The sequence below is a fragment of the Gopherus evgoodei genome, chromosome 4, assembly GCF_007399415.2.
Source record: "Gopherus evgoodei ecotype Sinaloan lineage chromosome 4, rGopEvg1_v1.p, whole genome shotgun sequence".
Taxonomy (NCBI): domain Eukaryota; kingdom Metazoa; phylum Chordata; order Testudines; family Testudinidae; genus Gopherus; species Gopherus evgoodei.
This window is the reverse complement of record NC_044325.1, coordinates 118,158,140-118,181,828: the sequence shown is the minus strand read 5'-3', so window position 1 is coordinate 118,181,828 and position 23,689 is coordinate 118,158,140. Positions and strand designations below refer to the sequence as shown.

At 41.8% G+C, this 23,689-nt stretch overlaps 1 protein-coding gene across 1 annotated transcript in view; it reads right to left on the bottom strand.

Annotated features, from left to right (window-relative positions):
• The window catches only part of LRP5 (LDL receptor related protein 5), a 255,556-nt gene extending 233,931 nt beyond the window's left edge, over nt 1–21,625 (bottom strand). Inside the window, 1 exon segment of the mRNA XM_030562148.1 lies at nt 21,490–21,625. Within this exon segment, the coding sequence (XP_030418008.1) occupies nt 21,490–21,559 (70 nt within the window). The 5' untranslated portion in view covers nt 21,560–21,625.
• Between the last annotated feature and the right edge of the window lie 2,064 nt (nt 21,626–23,689).

The following is a 23,689-nucleotide window of genomic DNA, read 5'->3' as shown; positions in this document are numbered from 1 at the left end:
TTGTTTTAATTGAATAAAACAATTTAAAATGTCTGTCTGGTGATGTTCTCCTCCTAATACAACATGGCAAGAAAATCCTCCAAATATTAATAATTAACCTGTTGAGCTGGTGATAGTTCACCTCCCAATGACTTCATAAATATCTGCTTCGAGTACTTTTGGTAAATGAAATAACCAAACAATCATTCATTTTCTGATATAGCTGTAAAACTAATCTGGAAAGTTTTCAAAATAAATCACTTTAAAAATGTGTAGTGTGTACCTTCTAAAAATGAAACCTACATCTATCTCTGAGTTGTAAGGAATATGTATTAAGGTTATAACAACCAACAAGAATGCACTTTTATGCAGGGGTGAGAATAAGGAGGTATGGGCCAGTACGGCATACCAGTAAAAAGTGGCTGCCAGTACCTGCCCATACCGCCTTACTTTAAAGCACTGCTGGGTCCCCTGATGGGGGAGTGCAAAAGCGACAGTGAGGTTAAAGCACTGCCATGGCAACACTTTAAGCAGGGTCCTCAAAGCGCTGCTGCAGCAGCGCATTATCTTTGCTACCCCTTTTGCCCCTCCTCCCCCCAGGCTGCCAAGGGAGAGGGGCGCAAAAGGAGCAGCTGCCCGGGGCCAGCCATTTAAAAGGGCCTGGTGCTCTGGTCACTGCTGCACTAGAGGCAGTGGTGGCCGGAGCCCTGGGCCCTTTAAATTGTCGCTGGAGCCCCAGGTGGCGCAGGCCAGGCAGCATGGAAGGGCGGCTGGGATGCTAACCCCCAGGCCCACCCCTTTAGGGGGCGAGGGGAAGGGAAGAGGGACGCAGAGCTGGCCCCTGTACTGGTAAGTTTTCAATTTTACTTTCATCCCTGCTTTTATGTAGAAATCCATGAGTAAATCGAGCCTTCCTGACTAGTGATTTAAATCACAATTTAAATCAAATCCACCCTGTGACCAAGTATTGCTTTTGTCTTCCAAGCACCAGGATTCTTAATCTGCAGGTAACAGACTTTTTATTCAGCAGAAGGGTTAGCTGGTGCCAGCAAGCTAATCACTCTTAACTAGTTTTGCTGGCCTGAGATGAGGATCTGCCTGATGGTGGAGCAGCTATCTTCCATAAGTGAGATGCCCACTTGACAGCCAATTCTTGACCATCACTATTCTTTCCCAATTACTTTTTGGTCATGGGGCTCTAACTGCATCAGAATCATTTAACTTACAGGTGGTTTTGTGATGTGGACATTTTATGGATATTAACTACTGGTGCTACTTAACTACTGGTGCAGAGATAAAGTTTCTTGACACCTTAAATGACTGCTTCTCGGAGCAGCTAATCCTGGAACCCACAAGAGGAGAGGCAATTCTTTATTTAGTCCTAAGTGGAGCATAGGATCAGGTCCAACAGGTGAATATAGGTAGACCGCTTGGCAATCGTGACCATAATATAATTAAATGTAACATCCCTGTGGCGGGGAAAATACCACAGCGGCCCACCACTGTAGCATTTAATTTCAGAAAGGGGAACTACACAAAAATGAGAGGTTAGTTAAACAGAAATTAAAACGTACAACACAAGAAGTAAAATCCCTGCAAGCTGCATGGAAACTTTTAAAAGACACCATAATAGAGGCTCAACTTAAATGTATATCCCAAATTAAAATACATAGTAAGAGAACCAAAAAAGAGCCACCATGGCTAAACAACGAAGTGGAAGAAGCAGTGAGAGGCAAAAGGCATCCTTTAAAAAGTGGAAATTAAATCCTAATGAGGATAATAGAAAGGAGCATAAACTCTGGCAAAAGAAGTATAAAAATACAATTAGGAAGGCCAAAAAAGAATTTGAACAACTAGCCAAAGACTCAAAAAGTAATAGCAAAAAACGTTTTACGTACATCAGAAGCAGGAAGTCTGCTAAAGAACCAGTTGGGCCACTGGACAATCGAGATGCTAAAGGAGCACTCAAGGAGAGTAAGACCATTGCGGAGAAACTAAATGAATTCTTTGCATCGGTCTTCACGGTTGAGGATGTGAGGGAGATTCCCAAACCTAAGCCATTCTTTTCAAGTGACAAATCTGAGGAACTGTCCCCGATTGAGGTGTTATTAGAGGAGGTTTGAAAACAAACTGATAAATTAAACAATAATAAGTCACCAGGACCAGATGGTATTCACCCAAGAGTTCTAATGGAATTCAAATGTGAAATTGCAGGACTACTAACTGTTGTCTGTAAGCTATCATTTAAATCAGCTTCTGTATCAAATTTTTTCACACAATGCACAGTCAACCTATGGAATTCTTTGCCAGAGGATGTTGTGAAGGCCAAGACTACAACAGGGATCAAAAAAGAACTAGGTAAGTTCATGGAGGATAGGTCCATCAATAGCTATTAGCCAGGATGGGCAGGGATGATGTCCTTAGCCTCTGTTTGCCAGAAGCTGTGATTGGGTGACTGAGAATGGATCATTTGATGATCACCCATTCTGCTCATTCCCTCTGGGGCACCTGGCATTGGCCACTGTCGGAAGACACTGGGCTAGATGGACCTTTGGTCTGACCCAGTATGGCCATTCTTATGTTCAGTGGTCGTTCCAATGGTAACAATCCTATAGTTACTACCCCCAGAATATTTCAGTACGATACAGACAGCACAATTCAGGATACAGTCTGAACTCCCAACACCACAATTTCAATTCTCTTTACATTAATGCAGTTTATAAGGATTTAAGCATTTAAGATTAAACAAAGTGGATATGGAGCTGACACTATGTTATTATACTGTGTGCGATTGGGACCCGTGCAACCTGTTTCCCATTGTTGGTGTTTGTAAGTTCTACAGCATATTTGTACCTGCTTTGGGGAAAAGTGCATATAAATATGGACATATTTATACTACGTGGCAAACCAACATTTCTGTTGGTTCAGAGAGGGTTGGACAATTAAGTTTGTTATTGTTAAACCCATAGCGGTGGTCTGGAGTTTACAAGAATGTCAGAACTTGCAGAGTTTGGAAGTATTTTATTTAACAACCTCTATATTTAAATATCTCCATGAGCTGGAACAGATCATAGGTACTGCTAAGCAACTTTCTTTCTTAGAAACCCATTCACATTCTTCCTTCTTCCAGAGGGTGTTCCCATCCTCAGGCCCACCTCAAAGGGAATATAATTGATTTTATGGGTCACTGACAGTTCTGGAAAAAAACAAAATTGGTCCTTATCAAATTGAAACCGAATTTTTTCAGAGTTTTTGGAAAATTGAAAAACTTGACAAAAAAATTCATTTCCAGTCAAACAAAATGTTTCATTTCTGGACATCAACCTTTGCTTAATAAAAGCAAAGAAAATGAAGGGGTAAATTCCACAAAATCAGAGGAGATGGCAGTGGTCCCTTTATATCAGGAAAGTCAATAGGCAGACCACAGGCCAAATTCAGACTGCCAGACGCTTTTGAACAGACCTTTTTATATACTTATTATTGCTGTTGTTTTTATTATTCTTTTCTCTGGGGTCTGGACCTTAACTATACCTTGTCCAAGAAACCTAGACCTCGACAAAAAAAGAATTGACTGCCTCTGCTTTATATCCTATAGCCCGGTGGCTAAACACTCATCTAGAATGTGGGAGTCCCAGGTTTGAATCTTCATTCTGGCTCAATGAATTGAACACAGGCTTTCCCTCTCCCAAGTGAGCGCCCTAATCATCTGGCAATTTAGCATCTGGGGTTGGTCTCTCGCAATCTCTCTTATGAAGCTCTTTCACTCTGTACAAAATACTTGAAAAGTCATCGGGCACGAGAGAGTGTGAGAAATAGACTGTGGCTTGGTGGTTAGGGAGCTTAGCTAGGATGTGGAAAACTCAAGTTTAGTCCTTGCTCCAATGACTACTTATTTATACAGCCCGGAACATCTTCACCCAGACAGATTCACCCCCAAATATTCAGTAGTTCAGTGGTCAGGGCACTCACCTGGGAAGGGGGACACTCTGCTCCAGAGTGAAGATTTGAACCTGGCACTTGAACCCAGATCTCCCACTGCCCAGGTAAGTGAGCTAACCACTGAGCAATTCGGTTTAAAGACGTTACTGCCACCAGCTGTTTTGTGAATGACACCTATAATCCTTGTCCATCTACCCCAACATTTTTGGGGGGGTGAGGGGGGGTCAGAATCTATTTGGAAAATGTGTGTCAAATTCACTAATAGTTTTGATCCACTGAAACAGCATTTATTGGCAAATAATATATTAGCCCAAAAAAACTGCCCAGCAGATTTCAGGATTCTTAGGGTATCCTACACTGCAATAAAACACCCATGGCAGGCTCGTGTCAGCTCACTCCCATCTGGGGATGAGGGTGGGGCCCTCAGGTTGCACGACTATAAAATTACCATCTAGATGTTCACACTCGGGCTCCAGCCCATGAGGGGAGAGAATCTCAGGAGTTCGAACTTCAGCCTGAGCCACAACTACTACCCTGCACTTTTTAGCTCTGCAGCCTGAGTCAGTTGACACAGGCCAGCCACAGGCGTTCTCCTAGGGCGCAGGCACACCCTTGTACTAGGGAACCTGCTGAATGACACTGCAATAAGTGTAACAACAGTGTAATTGCCTAAAATGATCAGCTGCCAGTTTAATCATTAACGAGAGTGCCTGTAACTGGCTGATGAACCAAAAGTCATTGTTTGGTTTTAATTTAAAAAAAACCAACAACAACAAAGTCTGCCTTTGGAGAAGAAAAACTATTCTAATTTATTAAAATCCAGTTGTAAATTACTGATAACCTGGAGTTACAGATGTTTTATTTTGTTTTTTAATTGTTTATGCGGTTCAAATGCTTTCTCTTTGCTAGAGTCAATATCCTTTAAGAAGTCTAATTCTTTCAGTAAAGAGATGTGTTCTGTTTTAGTAACAGAAAAATTTCAGAGTAGTCTCATTTTGAGATTAAGAGACTCATTCTTTTAATAAGAATTTTCAGAATTTCTCTGGAGGACTATATCTGTCGTTTCAGATACTGGGAATAACACTTTAAACACATCACTAATGGTAGAGGTGCATCACAGAACTCGGTGTAACTTCACTCCAAAAGACAAAAAGGAGGTCACAGGTCAAAAAAAAATTCTGAATGTATTTCCATCACAATATTCTCAGTAACAGAACCTGGGAGGGAAGGAGAAGGTAACAGATTTCTATTTACAACAGTCTGCACTGTATCTTTAAATGGTTCGGGGCTCTCCAGCTAAAAGATCTCTACTAGCAACTGGTACTATTTCTGAGGGGCCTTTGAATAAGTCTATACTCTCTGCTTTAAACATTCTTTCCAAATAAGGTAAGGAAAAAGCACCTGGGTTTGGCCACTTACATGAGACACTGTTGAGAACAAATATGGTAAAGAACTAGCAGATTTTTCAATCTCACCTCCCTCTGATTACTCAGAGAAAAAGGGAAAAGGTGCATTAAACAAAGGCAACCACTTTTGCCACCCATTTTGACCCTCTAAAAGAGCCACAGTGATTGAGACAAAACCCAGAGTCCTCAGAAACTAAACCTTGTACTGAAAGAGATATCGTCATATGTGGTAAGAAAATGTGACCTATCTGAACACTCACAGTGACCTGTTCCCAGTGTCCTGCTGATCAGAGGTTTAAAAAAAATGTGCAGATCATTTCTTAGGATAAACAATGGGTTCAGCCCTTACAATAACAACTAGTGCTAAGTTCCTCTCTGCAATCATAGCTGTGTGCACATGCTTCCCTCCACCCACCTGTGACTGCTCTATTCTTGTGTGCAAGCCGTGCATTTAAAATTACAAAATTCTGCTTCCTGCACCCCGTGGGAGAATTCTTGTAAAATTCGGCATTCTACTCATACTTCCCAATAAAGGAGCAACCCAGAAAAGTGGGGACAAAACTTTGGGTATGTGCAGTTGTAATCCAGAACACAGCAGCTGGCAGGTCATATTTTTAGCCTATCGGCCTCCACATGTGCCCTTTGCTGCCTAAGACTCAAGTAAACATGCACAGGCTTTTCATTAGTAGTAGTTCATGGTCACCCAACTGTTATAAGGCTTTACAGAATCAATGAGGTTCTGCAGATATCATGGCTTACACAAGGAGCAATAATCGCACAGTTAGCAGAAGTGACCCAAAATCAAATACCATGCTGGTATTCATCACAGGGCAAGATGCTATTTCAAGCCCTCTCTCAATTTGTAACGTACATAAACAAATAGCTGGAGTACGGTTGTACAAGCAGATTGCCTGTAACGTAAACAGTGATTAAACCGTCATTTAAACTCACATATGTTAGTTCATTGCTTTTAATGCACCTCTCTCTGCAGCATCTGGGCTCCAATTCAAAACCAAGCAAAATTATTTAAACTGACCATGACAGGCAGCATAGAACATCCCCTTAATTTACTGAAGGTAATGACTACTGACTCTACACCACAGTATTTACATGCTAAAGGCAAGCAATGGCTCATAGTCAAACAGTCACTTGGCCTAAGAGATAGATCTTGTCACGTACTTTGAAGGTCAGCTACTTTGGGCATTTGCAGATTGTCAACAGGAGTGTCAGAAGCAGGCACATTTCACCAAAAACATCTGATCCTCATCTTCAAGAGTGTGCAGGTAGGTGCTTGCACCAAGAACTCCTTTGCTGATCTGAGCAGCTGCATTGGTCTGAAAAACTAGCAATAGTAAACCAATTTATAACCCACCCTGAACAGCAGAATAGGCCAAACTCTTGAAAATAAATCTATTATACAGTGCCCAAATTCCCACAGCATGTCTGTTAGCTTTAGAGCTGGTTTACATGGGGAAATGACAAGAATAAAGTATTCTGGAATAGCTTCCCATGTGGTAACTTATTCCAGAATAAGAGTGCTTTTTTCTGATTTAACTTAATCCACTAGCAACGCTGATTTCTAAACCGCAAGGTGTTACTAAGTAGATGACAAAAGAACCTGTTAAAAAACGTCAAGCTACCCTCCAGCTATTGTAATTTGCTTTAGCGAGAAACAAATTCCTTTATGTACCCAGATGACACTGATCCTACATAGTTTGGTTATTCAGGAAAGTGCAGAGCTATGGCACAATCCTTACCTACATCTATCAAATACATTCTGGATTAGCCCTGCAGCATTTACACACATGCACCCACCACTGAAACCAATGAATTGGCGTACGCAGGGACTACACGAGCAGGAACCGGAATACCCTGGGATGCTAAATAGATTGTGTTATTCCTGGGGTCATACACAGTGTTACTCCTGCTCCGCAGTTCTCAAAATAGGGAACAATCCTCCACATCTTCACTCATCACCCACTGAAACTTACTCAAAAAGATCAGCCTCAGGTAATAACCAGGTGAGAGGCCAATGGTTACAGAGATTCCAACATTCATTGTTAGGAGAAAACAAGAAGTGGCTTGCATCATTCCCCAGGAATGGCAAGATTCTGGCTGAGTGAACTCTTCCACTGAGGACCCCAGCACCAGAAGTGCTCTACCCACAGATGCTCTGAGTTCCACCCTGGGGACCGATGACCAAAGTATTCTCATCAACACTAATTGCCACAGCAGGATATAGTGGGGGTGGAGTACAGAAATCTCCAAGGTAACTGAAACACACACCATTTAAAGCTTTATGGATAATGACCAAGACCCTCAACTGCACCAAAATGTGAAGTGAGAGCTAATTCAGAGCACAGATCAAGGGTCTAACGTGCTCTTATCTGCCCACCTTGAATAAAAAGCAGGTCCCACTACATTGCTCATTAGCTGGAGCTCCAGAGTGGTTTTCATGCATAGTCCAAGTAGAGCTCATTACCTGTAATCTGAAGTAGAGATGAAAAGGTGTGAATGCCATTATTAGGTCTGAACACAAGAAGGAAGGACACCAGCCAGAGATGGGAAGGTGCTCCTCCTTTCAAAAGAAGGAGCAGAAGTTACCCAACAAGTTCCCAAGACTGATCACCTTGACCACTCTGTCTAAATATGCACATACATAATTGTGCCATTGGCATGGTTAGGTCTTCAGACATGCAATGTGACAAGTTCCCTGCCCAGAATTGCTTACAAACTAACAAAAATACTGACAAGCTAAGAGGAAGATGTGGTATACTGAGTGGATCTTGAAAAAGAGGGTCTGTTCCAGGAGGGACCTAGTATGGTATGAAACCAGAAGCTCAAGCATGTAAATTGGGACAGGCTGCTACTAGACAAGTACAGGCCTCTCTGCATTCTCAAAAATCGAGGAGTCCCTGTGGCACCTTAGAGACTAACACATTTATTTGGGCATAGGCTTTCGTGGGCTAGAACCCACTTCATCGGATGCATGAAGTGAAAAATACAGGAGCAAGTATAAATACATGAAAGGATGTGGGTTGCTTTACCAAGTGCGAGGTCAGTCTAATGAGATAGATCAATTAACAGCAGGATACCAAGGGAGGAAAAATAACTTCTGAAGTGGTAAGAGAGTGGCCTATTACAGATAGTTGACAAGAAGGTGTGAGTAACAGTAGGGAGAAATTAGTATTGGGGAAATTAAATTTAGGTTTTGTAATGACCCTCACTCCCAGTCTTTATTCAGGCTTAATCTGATGGTATCCCCAGTTTGCAAATTTATTCCAGTTCTGCAGCTTCACATTGGAGTCTGTTTTTGAAATTTTTTTGTTGAAGAATTGCCATTTTTAGGTCTGTTATTGAGTGACCAGAGAGACTGAAGTGTTCTCCTACTGGTTTTTGAATGTTATGATTCCTGATGTCAGATTTGTGTCCATTTATTCTTTTGCGTAGACTGTTCGGTTTGGCCAATGTACATGGCAGAGGTGCACTGCTGACACATATCACATTGGTAGATGGCAGGTAAACGAGCCCCGGATGGCGTGGTTGATGTGGGAGTCACATCCTATCTAGTATCTCCCAAGTCCAGTCCAGCACTCTATACAGTAGGCAATACTGCCTTTCTTAAGGATTATGAGTTGAGGACTAAGGGCAGGGTTGGAATGCTGGCCAAAAATTGTGCTTTGAACAACCTCTTCTACTCTCAAGTTAGACATCAACAGAACAAAACCTTGAAGTGGGAGAAACTAGTTGACAAAAGGTCTCAAGTTGAGGGTACAGAAGTACTAGCAGCCCCCTTCCAAAAAGTGTTTCCTCCCCCTATTTTATCCAACTGAGTCTAATCCAGCCAGTTTAAGATCAAGCCCAACACATTAAGGAAGTTTTGTTCCTGCCTATGTCAGCTCATTTACAGCACTGCTAGGCATAAATGTATCTTCCATAGGGAATAAAGTGGTCTGGTAGAACATTTTAGCTCTGAGTAATGATCAGTCTTTTTAAGTAAAAGCCAGGCATTTCTCAATTTGCTGGCTTATATAGAACCTCTCCAGTTTGCACAAAATGACTGCAAAACTTATCAAAACATTTAAATTTGCAAACATCAGAATGATGCAAGTATTAGCAGGCAGCTGAAGCATCAGTTTTGCAATCACCATTCTGGATTTGTTTCATTGCAAGAGGGAAAAGTTCACCCCAAAATGGTTGCTTTCTGTTTTTGTTTTTGTTTTTAAAACAGCCTATTGGGAGGAGGAGGAAAGGCACAAACAACAATTAGGTGCCCAACTCTCTGCCCTTTGAAAAATTTCCCACTTGTGTGTTTCATTTTTCAGTTGCAAATGCTGATTTAGTAATCATGATCAATGGAAATTATTAGAGCTGGAAAAATATTTGAGAATGACAACATTCAACATATTTACTCTTTTTGGCCACAAGTTGTCCATGAACTAACAGTGATTTTTCCTAAATGTATTCATTGTTCATAGAAATTGTCAAATAATTTCTACAAACAAGCCATGAATTACAGATTGTTCATGAGCTTACCAGCTGCAAGAATTCTGTATATACAATTCAAGTGGTATGGGTTCGTTTTCCACGAAACTCATAGCACGTTTCCATTCCCTGACCAGATGAGCATAATTCTTACAAATCACAAATTCAAAAATTTGCCTGCTGCAAGTATTGTCCTGTGTTAACGTAAATCTTACTGTTTCGTGCACATTTCTGCCAGTAATGTCATTTGCTAGAATGTTCATAGAAATCAAACACAGAAAGACAATGAAATCAATTTAAAAACCCACACCTTTTGGGGGGAGAAGGGGGTTTTCATTGTTCACATCCAGCTAACTCCATGGCCAGATCTACACTTCCAGTTGGAAATACAGCTTTCAAAAAGTCACACAGAGAAGGCTTTCCTTCTGTTAGCAGATTCCAAAGCAGGAGCTGCCACCTAGTGTAGTGGGGTTTTGCACAGGGAGCAAAAGATCTAAATTTTAGACTGGATGAAATGAAAATCCAGGCTCAGTGAATTTTGGAAGGGGAAAAGGAGGGAGGCTTGCAAATAATTAAAGTGCAATGTATTAAGGTTTCACTAGTTTTTCTTTTATTTTCCCCACCCTACCTAAATCTCACTACATGGAGCTCAGGTAAGTATGACCAGCTGTTGATTTAACTATTTTTAAAGTACCCATTCTGTCACTTGAACACCTGCAAGTTAAGTTTTGGAACCAGGGTAAGCAATATTCTTAACTGTATCCAGACTGTAAAAAGTAGCTGTTAAAACCCAGACACACAAAATTTTGCCATAGCTACAGAGGTCTTTTACCCAACTAGTCATATGCGCACAATGTAGAAGGCTTTATACCATCTACAGCTATACAGACCTCAGAAATGAAAAGTCTACTCAGGGGCATTTAGCATCTTCACTCATTTGGGAACAAGAATGCTCAAATTGCAATTTAATCTGCCATCCCTGCACATTCACACAAAATGTTCAGATAAGCTATCAATACAGATTTCCAAGACTAATCATTTCCCTCTCTGTTTAATACATTATGCCTCAGGCAGCCAATGCCCAAAACCCCAAAATGAAATATAACAATTATTCCTGCTGGAAAGTTAAAACGCTGGGGCATTAATTCCTGTACTGCAGATTTCTGTCTCTCTAACCTCAGTTTCATGATTATTTCTGAGTAGATCATTTTCGACAATTAAAATGAAAAGACATCAATTTTGTGTAGAACACAGGTAACTTTGGGCCTAAAATGAGTGACATGCCTTGAAATGATGTACAGTTGGGCGGTATATTACACCTTATCTGAAATCACTAAAAATATTTCTAAAAATTGATGCTTCAGAAGCTACTTTAAATTTCCATTTTAGTAATATTATTGTGACTGAATATGATACTGAATGGTTTATAACACAATGGACAAAAATGTTACCTTCTAGCACAGGGATCGGCCACCTTTGGCACGCAGCCACCAGGGTATGCCCCCGGTAGGCCGGATAGGTTTGTTTACTTGCTGCGTCCGCGGCTCCCACTGGCCGTGGTTCACCGTTTCAAGTAAATATGGGCTGCAGGAAGCGGCAGCCAACATATCCCTTGGCCCACGCTACTTCCTGCAACCCCCATTGGCCTGGGACAACAAACTGCGGCCAGTGGGAGCCGCGATCGGCCAAATCTCTAGACACTGCAGGTAAACAAATTGGCCTGGCCCGCCAGGGGGCTTACCCTGGCAGACCACATGCCAAAGGTTGCCAATCCCTGTTCTAGCAAATAAAAGACCAGAGTTTTCCAATTCAGCAGCTACAAAGGTTAGGCAAAACAACATTCTGATTTTGTATTAACCTACAGCAGCTAAGAAAAATATTAAATATGCTATGCATGCAGTCCCTTGTGTCAGAATTACAGGTCAGCCATATTTGGGTTATAACTCATGATAAGAGTGGAAGGTTAACAACTCTGTCAAAAAGCACAAGGCAGAATGGTTCTATATTCTCAGTTTCTTATTCAAAGGCCAAATTAATTCTCTTTTTTAATTTCACCCAAATAAGTGAAGACAGAATTTTATAAAAATATATATTCATGGTTTTCAGAATACGCTTTTCTGAGATGCAAACAAGCCTCCAATTCCATATGCTGCAACTGCCTCTTCTCTTAATTTGAATTAAGAACTGAGATGTGTGGATACACAAGACACAAAATGCCTGGGGTAACCCCAAATGACACACCCCTATGATCATTAGACTGATATGTAGCTGGCACACGTACTCCCTGACCCAAAGCTTTACATCTGCACAAAATGCCACTACGTATCACACCACCACTCCACCAGTACTTTCCACAATGGACTCATTCCTTGAATAAATGACTGACTATAAACAGCAAAATATTTTTCAGGTTACCTCAAATGACATCGACACAACCACTGGCTCAGCCGGAAGACCCCAGAACATGCCACTCCCTGAACTAAGGCTTCACTCTGGCTCGTGCCATGCACCATTTGCAGAGTTTGAACACTTTAATGGTCACATGGATGTTACATGTGAAGTAACCAGAGTCGTCATTTACACATCTTTCAAAATGGAAAGGGGGGGGTGGAATGAGACAGTCCTGGCACAGAAACAAAGCTTTGGGTCAGAAGTGCCATGTCCAAGTCTCTTTGGAACAGTCCAACTTCTGTGTGACAGGCCACTTGGGGTGACCCAAGAGGCACCTTTTCACTTATGTTGATTGAAATCCTAGCTCCTTATTGAAAAAACGAGGTGATGGAGAGGCAGTGCATAACAGGCCAGTGCTGTGCATATAAATGAAGTTCTGCATCATGGTGTGGCATACACAGGAATCTTCAGAATGGTCAAATGATTGTGTAGATGTATCATTTGAAAAGACCCAGAAAGTATTTTGTCATTGACAGCCAATTCCTTATTGGAGAGTCTGCAAAATGGAAAGTGTGAGTGTGCATACCGCACAGAAACAAAACTTGGGGCCAGGGAGCGATGCATGTCAGCTACTTCAGAGAAGGCTAACACTTGCAGGGGCATGTCATTTGAGGTGACCTCAGAATTATTTTGTCATTTATACCAGAAGAAACCCAGTTCTTTGTTCCAGGAGCATTTGCAAAATGTAAGTGGGGCGAGGATGACAGCATTTTATGCAGATATAAAGCTTTAGGTCAGAAAGTGGCACGCATCAGCTACTTCAGAACACCATTGCTCACAGGGATAGGTTCACCCAAGACGTATTTTATCACTTACAGTCAGACAAAACCTAGGTCTTTATTCAAGAATAATCAGCAAAATGGAAGGTGGAGAGTGTAACACGTGGCAGCTAATTCAGAACAGTCTAATTCTCACAGGGATGTGTTACTTGAGGTGACCAAACATACTCGTTTTCTCTTTAAAAGACATGTTTTCAGATTGGTTTGGTCACTTTTAATTTAGAGAAGTGCCAGTGTGTTCATATAAAACTCCAATATCCTTTATTTAAAAATAGCAAAATTTGCAGGTAAAGACTAAACATCTCTGTATTTTAAAACCAAACAAAATACTGAGTTTTCAAATGCATACAGAATTATTGCTAGATGTAATTAGCACACACCACAGATTCTAGATAGTATTATTTAACATACAAGAACATTTGTTGACATGATATTCCATAAAAGCTCAGAAGGCAGGTCAATAATCCACTGATTATAGAAGTGCAATGTACATTTCCCCACCCCACCTCTGTTTCTTTTGCTTTGGTTTAAACTAGTATTGACACAGAAGAAAAGGAAATGGATACGTACAAAATTGAGTTATAGTAATGTTAACCGTCTGACCAACCCACAAAAGCCAAGAAGTACAGTTAGTGCTTCCATTCTGTCCTCAGCATTTCCCCACTGTCCATAGGTTTGGAAATATGTATTGGACACAACACTACCCTGCTTCAGACTTTTTCAAATGCTAAATGTAACAAGTTACAATTAGGAGAAAAGGAAACCATGGGCCAAAGTTCTGTCTTCAATTACACCCATCCTTTAACTCCAAATGTCTCTCTGCTTTTGTAGGCTGAGATTCAAAAATCCCATTAGCATTGCTGTAACACCATTACTATCATGTCAAGCAAGTACTTTTAAAAGTGCAGATAAGTGATGTATTAAAATTAATATCCACTTATTTTTAACTGCAATAATGTGTGTAATTTAAATCAGCTTATATCCACAAATAAGTTTATAGGAGGAAAAAAGAAAAACATGGAATCATCAGCATGAAATGCTGTGGAACTCTAAAACACCACCAAATAGCCCAATTCTGCACTCCTTACTAAGGCAAAACTTCCACTGAAATGGAGCCCCAAAATTAGTAGCAAAATACTTTTTGTATGACGGTGCCTACGGTATTTGCCTCTGGGTAGATCTGAAAGTTAATCTCATTTTATCATAATACTTTCCCTAATTTCTTAGTAGCAGCCGTGTTAGTCTGTATCTGCAAAATGAACAGGAGTACTTGTGGCACCTTAGAGACTAACAAATTTATTTCAGCATAAGCTTTCGTGAGCTACAGCTCACTTCTTCAGATGCACAGAATGGAACACATAGACTGTGTGTTCCATTCTATGCATCTGAAGAAGTGAGCTCATGCTGAAATAAATTTGTTAGTCTCTAAAGTGCCACAAGTACTCTTGTTTTCCCTACTTTCTGTTATTGCGCGAAGTAAAATGTTAACATTTTAATTGTCAGGTTTTCACAACAGAAATGCAAGTTACAATTTAGAATACTAGCCACACTCACTCCAAAATAAATACTATTTTACTTGAGTTTTCAAGACAGGTTTGGAATAATACATGAAAATACTGTGTGAAAAGAGTAACAGCTGACTAATCTAGCAAAGCTGCATGGTCTAGCAGATGGAGAAAGAGAGAAGGCACTCCCAAATTACACAGGGGATGTCTACACAGGAGCTGGAAGTGCAAATTCCAGCTTGATGAGACATTCCTGGTTCCCGCACAAGCGCTCAAAAAGCTAGCACAATAAAGTAGAAGTCTAGCTGCCACAACAGCACAAGCTGTGGGAAGGACTAGCTGCCCAAAGTACAATCCTGTCCAAGACCCTGGATACTTATTTGGGGCAAGCAGCGCTTCCCACCACTGCAGCTCCACTTGTATTTTTATTGAACTACCTAAAAGATCAGAGCTAGTGCAATAACAACTCTTCAAGCTGGAATTTATACCTTTCCAGCTCCCGTGTAGACATACTCATAGACAGCCTCTATACGTGAGTCACTTAACCTGTCTTCCTGAGTTTCCCTACCTGTAAGAGGAAGATAATATCCTTATCTCATAAGGGTACTTAGGATTAGTTAATATTTATACAGCACTTGGAAAATTTTAAGTGTCAAGTATTATTCAGTAACTGCTATTATAACAGTAAGCCACAGCAGTGCGTGCATTAATAGTTATAGGTGCATGCTTTGGGGGCATGCCACCATCTACAAATACACCACAAACTCTGCTATAGTACACTCCCGATTTTATGGACACCAGTCTTACAATCAGTTATTCAACAAAACATTGGGGGGGGGGGAAAATCACATAACAAAAAGATGCCAATGAAGAAAAAGTCAACATCCTTTCACTTTCTGAAACTTTCATTGCATTGGAAAACCTTTTGCAGAGGTTTGAAGGATAAGAAAGAAGCAATGCAGTGCCCCATATCGCAACTTATGCACCGTACGCCCAGTTATTTTGTGAAGTCACAATTTTGTGAACTTTTTGATGTTATGAACACCTTAATCCCCAGTTAGTTCATGAAACAGTGGTTCTACCGTATTGCAACTGCTGTTGGGGCTAACTGTTGGTGTAATGTGCCCTCTTACTATTGCATTTTAATTAAAACCAATTTTGTAGTTGCTTATACAATATTTTCTTCCACAACGAGCCTGTGTGGACAGGTATATATTGGTTTAAAACTGGTTATAACAGTTTCTCCACATTTACAGCGGGAAAGTTAAACTGCTATCAATCAAGTTTAAAACTGATTTATGAAAACACACAAAAGGCACACTAGGGTTTAACTAAATCAGTTTAAAATCACATCTTTAGTTAAACTGTGTGACTGTGCACACTGGCCACATCTATGAAAGGCAGGAGCTAGCAAAGGGAGAACACACAAACATAAAATAGCAGCCAGAAGTTAGAACCCTTGTTTATTAACTTTTTTCCCAACCCCACCTCCCAAGCACCCTATTTTTAAAGTTCCCTGGAGCTCATCACCAGCTTTTTGTGGCCCAATAGCCATTGAGCAGGAGCTCGAGGGCAATTTGCAACTTTTCTTTTTTCTACTCCTCTTTACCCCAGCTGTCTCTCGCCATCCCTGCACCCCAAAAGCTACCTTTATTATCCTTTGCCTCTACCCCTAGCTTTCTCCAGTTTTACATAACAGATGTAGGGATGTCCAGAGGTGTTTTTCCAGTTATGAAGTCCCAGCTGTGGAATTTGTCAGGTAAGCGTACATATCCATCACATCAAAACAGGCCAAATGTCCAATTACCTTGTGGCTCTGGCCAACCAACATCCCCAGCCAATACACTAATTATTTGTTCACTTTATATGTTTCTGGACGCATTTTCCTTGAAAGTAATACAGCACTTCCAAGTCAGAAAGGAAAATCAACCATGCACCTTGCCTCTCTAAGCACAATATTACTACTACCTCCATTCTATGTTGAATGCAACTGCATTTTTGCTGGCCTCTGGTACAATGAGGAGTTGTTCTCTACCTGCATTCTTTAGATGAAACTCCCATTGATATCACACACAGATCTAGAGTGCACAATAACAATTGTGTTTCTTTGAACTGTTTTTAGCTTTTTGTTTTCTCAGCCTTAACACCTTCCATGAGATATTCTGCACCTGCAGAAGTAAAAGAAGTAAATAGCTCTAAGGCCAAAGGCATAAGGAGAAACTATGAGAGGTAATTTTCTTGCTCTATATTACACGAAGTGCTATGCAATGAGTAGACTTTTCAAAATAAATTAAGAATCAATTCAACATTCCCTCCTGTATAGTTGCAGATCATTTTCAAGTGATACTGTGTAATAAGACATGACTCTAACATGAAACTTAAAAAATAAAACATTGTTCTCATTAGAACTATTTCTACACACAACAAATTCTGGACCCCTTTCATTTCATTTCTGCTTTGAGAGAGAGTGGACAGCTTGCCATACTCTCAGTCTAATTTGTTGACTACATGTTAATGAGAAGCCAAACTACAAAACGATACATACCTAATTTATAAGCCACATACACACAGATGGGTATTTTTCACTTCAACATTGTAAAACATTAATATCCAATGTTTACAACAAGTGGTAATAATCAGGAGCGCACAGTTTTTAAAAAGCATCCAATTTACTGCATTTGTCACAAAACTGCTTTGAACTTTACGATACGAAGATATAAGGCATTAATGTTCTATAGATAATACCAATCTACGGGTTGTTTAAAATTCAAATCTTGATTTATTAACTAATATGGTCTGAGTGTGCAACAACTGTCTACGCAGATAAGAGCTCAAGCTGAGTAAATGGTTCAATACTGCAAGATGCAGTGATGAAATTCACACTAGAACACTGACCTAATACATTCCCACTGTCCTGAAGTAATGTGTCTCACAGATTTATGCACTACATACAGATTCATGTCGAGTAATTTTAAAGTATCCAGAACTAACAGATGAAGACATACTTCAAACTGATGCCTAAATTAAACTCTTTAAAGGATGGACAATTAAAGTTATTATCCTTTGTCTGCAGAAAGACGTTTGAGTGCTCTTAAAATATCTGAATGACAAACTTTATAGCTAAGTCTAAATATTTTCTTTCTTATGCATTTAGCAACCGCCCTTTTGTATCACATGTAGGTTACTGAAGCATCTATGAAGGCAGCCTGGTAGAATAGATATACATTGAAATTGCACTGAAATGCAAATGAAGATTCCCACATAACCTGCCTCTCCCCAAATTTTCCATAACAAAGTCAACATCTGTCACAATTTGGCTGGAATATCTGTACTTAATTAGTTTTAGGCTGTAACTGGCAATACACATTATCTAATGACTATGTTAAGTATATATCCAAATGTATCTTTTTGTTTCCCATAACATATCAGTCAAATATGCTCTCAGATTTATGTAATCTCTTCTTTGGTCACAAGAACCATCCTTCCTCTTTCTCTCGCTCTCTCTATATATACAACTCATATCTCTTAGTAACAAGCAACTGTTCATAGCCCTAAAAAGAAAAAAAAGCTTTAAAACTAATATGTATTTATAACTTTAGGAAAATATGCTAGAATACTGCATACAATTGTTACCCACAAACTTTTGTGAACTCATGGTTTTTACTTCTTTGCTACTGGGGTTTAAGCAAATAATCATAACTAAGCACAATTCCAACTACTTTCTGATTTAAAAAAAAATTTAAAAAATCAAATGATACATACAAATTCCACAGGACAACACAAAGTACAAGAGTAATACATCTTTAAAGGGCCTCTCCATAAAATATTTACAGACAAGAAGAATACAGGACAGATTAATATCTCCTCACCTGAAAATTTCTGTTGCTAAACTTGCGAGAGTCCCTCCAAAGAAACATTTCTCCTTTCAAGGAAGTGTCCAACTGCAACATTTCATTATTATTTGTTTTGTCTCCCTTGTTCAGAGTCTATACAACAACCATCACTTCACGCCTCATGCAGCTTTATCCTTAAACTTTAGAACAACAAACCTTGACTTTTTCATGTTCGGAGCAAGAACTTTACTTAGTAGCAAAACTATTTTGTCTTTGTATATTTAAATCATAATACTTTAAACTTTTGCTAAAACTTTATAGGAAAAAAAATCAAAATAAGTCCACAATCCTGGAAACTGTTATGCATCTGCTTAACTTAAAGCAAATGGGTATTCCTATTTAAGTGATTTAAGCAGGCAGTTCTACTGAAGTCAATTGGATTACTCACCTACTTAAAGTTACGCATGTGCTGTTTACAGAATCAGGGATCTCAAGGAATGGAAGCTTAAAACATAAGCTTCTTTATAAACTGGTCATAAACACTTTTATCTCAAACTTCGAAAAATATGCTTTGATCTTGTGAACTGAAATTAGGGCAATATGAATAGTGTTTGGAGGTAGTAATATGGAGTGTGTTACATGTTTCAGACATTTCTAGTATGTTTACATAGTGTATACCAGCCATAAAACAGAAGATAACATATAGTTGAGGAAGCTTGCTCATACTTTTATAAAAAGAAAAAAGTGACAGGTGAGTTGTCTTCAGAAGTCCCATCCAATTCAATTTACAGTAACACCAAATATTAGTCAGAAAATAGAAGTAGTGTAATTAGGATTCAGAACTGAGCCCCGTTAGCTAATTACCAAAAAAAAAACACAAGTGCATTTGGACAAAAGGCTTTTGCATGTCCCATAGTCTCTATAGAAACATCTTGATATATACGATCACTTCTAGTCTCAAAACTGAAAGAAGAGGTGATTAGTTGTGATTCAGGAACGTCTAATAAATGCCCTTTTCCAAAAACTTTACAAGCAAACACTACACTTGTTTACTCTTTGAAATATGTTATTTAAAAGATGAACTATCAACAAATTAATTTGAGGAGGTAACCCCAGACTTGTTTATGGTCTAACCTTCCCCCTTTAAAGACTACTGTAGATTGGACTCTATTTTCTAAAGTTCTGCATTTAAATTCAGTCCGCTGGGAACATGGATCTCATTAAACCCAGAGAAATGTCCAAAAGTGAACAATCAACAGTATGTTCTCTCTTTACATTTTGTGCAGCATTTTAAAAATTAATTCCAAGAGGTTTAACTTTAGACATCACTGACTTTCTGGATTTACTAGTTTATGAAGAGATTCAATGTTTTGGGAGGAAAGGGACATATCTTGCTTACAAGGGTACAAACAGTTTTTAAATGTACAGCAATAGATAGCCCGGACTAAAATTAGAAAATGATGGCTCTGGCGAAAATTGGTCAGACCACTTGTATTAAATGACAGTTCTGATAATTACAAATGGTTTGAAAAAGTGGGTGGCCTGACAAAAAAAAGACCCTGAGGTGATGTTCTGTTAATCTTGGCCACGCTGCTACATTTTCTAAACTATCTAGGAAATTGCAACTATTAAACCTCCGTTTGCTAAGCGCTGAGGTGGAGTATCAAGCAGATAACAAGCAGCAGTGGCCGTGTCCAAGTCTCTTGTCTGCAACTGGGAGTCCCTGTCTGCAATGGTACAAAGGCAGAACTGAAGCAGCATGCATTAAGAAAGCAGATGAGCAAATCCCAGACCCCTTTTCATGGTTGCTGGGGGAGAAGGGATTTTTTAAATTATTATACTGTTACTTCAAAGTGCTGCTTAGAGCACTGCAAAGAGAGAAAACAACTGTCTTCATGCAGGGTTGTAAGAACACAAAGCCAAGCATTTGTTCATGCACTGAATGGAGTGAAGATTATAAAATGTAATTGGGAAAGCCCCCTGCAAGTCCCAATGCTGAAATGGGAAAGCAAAGCTTGGGAGGGAAATAAGGACAGCCAAAACAAAAGTGGGTCAATCCAAAGTCAGGTTTGAGATTTTAAAACACACACGGTGAGGGAATGGGGAGATTCCGAGTTCAAGCACCCAACGATTTGAGATGGAACTGTGCCTGGTGGACTGAATTCATGCTCAGACAAACGCTGGCTGCAACTATGGCTGGATGTTTCTTCAGGGTTTACTCTCCTTAGATCTGCTCAGAACAGGGTGTTTTTTCAAGTGTTACATTTCACAAGTCAAGCAAGTTTTTCCTTTTCAACTTTAAAATAAGGGGGGTGGGCAGACAGCTTCTCTCCTTTCCCCCCCACCCCCACTCCAACGCTGCCAAAAGTTTGATTCCGCTTGTGATTGACACCCGACACCAGCTCCTCCAAACCCCAGAGAAATCACTGGCTGAGGCCGCAAAGCATTGGGGACAAGAACAAACTTTTGTCTTGCTACTTAAAATACACATGTTTACTGCAGTCGCCTTTTGCTTGATCCCCAGGGGAAACAGCTTTTCAGAGGGAGTTACCGCCACTCACTAGCCAACAAGGAAGGAAGACCCCCAGAGAATCCATCTAATATCCACCCCCCCAAAAGGGGACACACAATCCTCGTGCCCCCTTCCAAAGGGAGGATCACCCACCACATGCGCCTCTCCTCCCTCCTGCGTGTGTGGGACCCTCGGATTCCCTCCCCGTCCCTATCTCTTTTTGGGAAGGGAAACAAACTCCGCACAAAACACAGCGACTTGCCACGCACCCTCCTCCCTCTGCCTCAGACTCCTCTCAGGCATCCCTCTCCACCCCCCAGACCTAGCACCCTCCTGCGCCCCCCAAGATCCCCGTTCCCACACCCCTTCCTCCCCCCGTCCCACGCGCCCTGCGCCTCCAGCCTCCAGCCTGCTGCACGCTGCCCCCCAGCTCCCTTCGTGCCGGATCCCCAGCCCCGTGCGCCCCGGTCCCACGCGCTCCGCAGCTCCCACGTCTCCAGCCCCCCGGAGCAGCAGAACCAGGAGCTGGGAAGTTTCTGAGTCACAACAAAAGGCAGCGGCTCCCCTCGGGGCCCAGCGCCGGGAGCGCCCCCCACTCACCCCGCAGCGAGCCCAAGTGGCACTGAAGCACCGCGGCGGCCAGCAGGAGCAGCGAGGCCGCCGCCTCCATGTTGTGCGCCGCAGCAGCAGCTGCCGGAGCCCGCGGAGTGTCTCAGGCAGGCTCCATGCTCCGGGCGCTGCGCTCGGCTGGGAGCGGGAGGGAGGCGCTCGCCAGAGCCTCCTCCTCCTCCGTGCGCTCGCTCGCTCGCTAGTCTCTGCCCGGCCGCCGCCGGGGGAGGGGGCTGGGATCCTCCCTCCCGTCTGCCGCGCTCGGAGCCCGAGGAGGAGCCGAGCGCCAGCTCAGGGACCGCCCCGCCCGGTGCGGGACAGCAGCCTGCGCCGCTTCCAGCTCGCCTGGTGCCCGGCTCCCTCAGCCGCTGCGGTGGCGGCTGTATGTCCCCGCCCGGGGGAAGGGGGCCAGCACCATTGTCTCCGCTAGGCACCCGCTTAGGCGTTCCACGTGCAACAGTGCGCCCCGCGTGGGAGGATATAGGGTCCCGCTGCATGAGCATCCCATGCACAACAGTGCACCCCACGTGGTCATCAGATGGACACTGGTGCATGGATAGCCATGCACCCCACGTGGGCCTCCTGTGACCATCAGTGCATGGGTACCCCCTGGGCAACAGTGCCCCCCACACGGATATCCCATAGGCATCAGTGCACATCACACAAGAACCGGTGTCCTCTCTCATCACCAGTTGGGTTCACTGCCTCTTACCAGCATCTAGGCACTCTTGCAGGTGGTTAAAGAAATTGGTTCTGACTTTTTGCTTGGAGCCTTCCCTGGAGGCCTTTTGTGCCTGCACCAATTTTTTTTTCTTCTGACATTTTCTTCTTCCTTTTCCTTGCTCCTTATTTTTCTTGAAAAGCTAACAACTTCTTTTAAAGTGCTGCTCTAGTAAAACTGATGTTTTTCCAGTCACATTGGCTCATTCCTTCCTGCCCCTGGAAGGGGTCCTCTGCATGGTTCAGTGTTACACAGACAATGTAATAACAGGTCACTTCCTCAATAAATCTAATAAAACTATTCTGCATCCAAGTTTGTGGTTTATTTATTTAAAAAAAATCATCTACCAGCAGCTGCTCAGTGTTGTCAGCCCATCTATACAGCAATGTTTCCCCAGGACTGTATAACACAGTAGTTAGCATTAACCTGACAATGTTAGAGCACAGTTTAACTTTACCTGTAGAAGGGGGACTGTTGAGATGGTGCCAAATTGGTGTGGCCAAACTGAATGAATGGTGAGAACATGGCTTGACATGACTGAACTGCGAAAGAGGATTCTGGGAGCAAAATCCTTCTCCTAGCATCAGGCAGTTGCAAGGGTGGCTCTATGTATTTTGCTGCCCCAAGCACAGCAGTCAGGCGGCTTTCGGCAGCGTTTCTGCGGGAGGTCGCTGGTCCCGCACCTTCAGTGGGCAGAATTACCAAGGGACTCGCGGACCTCCTGCAGAAGGCAGCCTGACTGCGCCCTCACGGCGACTGGCAGGCCGCCCCACTTGGCTTGCAGCCGCAGGCATGCGCTTGGTGCGATGGTGCCTGGAGCCGCCCCTGGGCAGTTGGCAGAGGTGAAACTGACTGGCTCTACGCTGTGTGTATGATCAATACAGATCTTTGAGTCAGCAAATATGTCCACTTGAAAGCAAAGTGTAGAACATCCTGAGTGGAGTATGGGCTGACAGTGGCATCTCAATCCTGTTGAAGGACATCATGCAGGGGGCTGAACTGAATGATTGATAAAGGAGTGAATGTGGGGTAATGTTCAGTTGGCACTACTCTGCTGTCTCCTTCTAAAGTATTAATTAGGTAAAAATTAGTAGCCACTAGCTCTCTAGGTATACTTTAAGACATGTGACTCCTTTGAGGAAAAAGAGTATAAAAATCAAGCAAATTATATTACTGTTGTGGGAATTCTTTAATTGACACTTGAAGATGCTGCTAGACAGAGTAGCCAAAACTCTGCTCCGTGGGCTCGAGTAGGACTGTGAGCCAAAGGGGTTTCCAGGAAGCCAAGGCCTTGCCTTGAGGCAATCCGAGATAGACCAGAGGGCTGAGGAGATCAGACCTGGAGAGAAGAAGTCGTCCATAGAATTTGGTAACCACCTTCTCTATTTGCTAAGCAGGAACCGTGTGAGGCTAGCACAGGGCCTGTTTGTGAAAGAGAGGCTCACTAAGAGGAATATATAGTTCTTACTG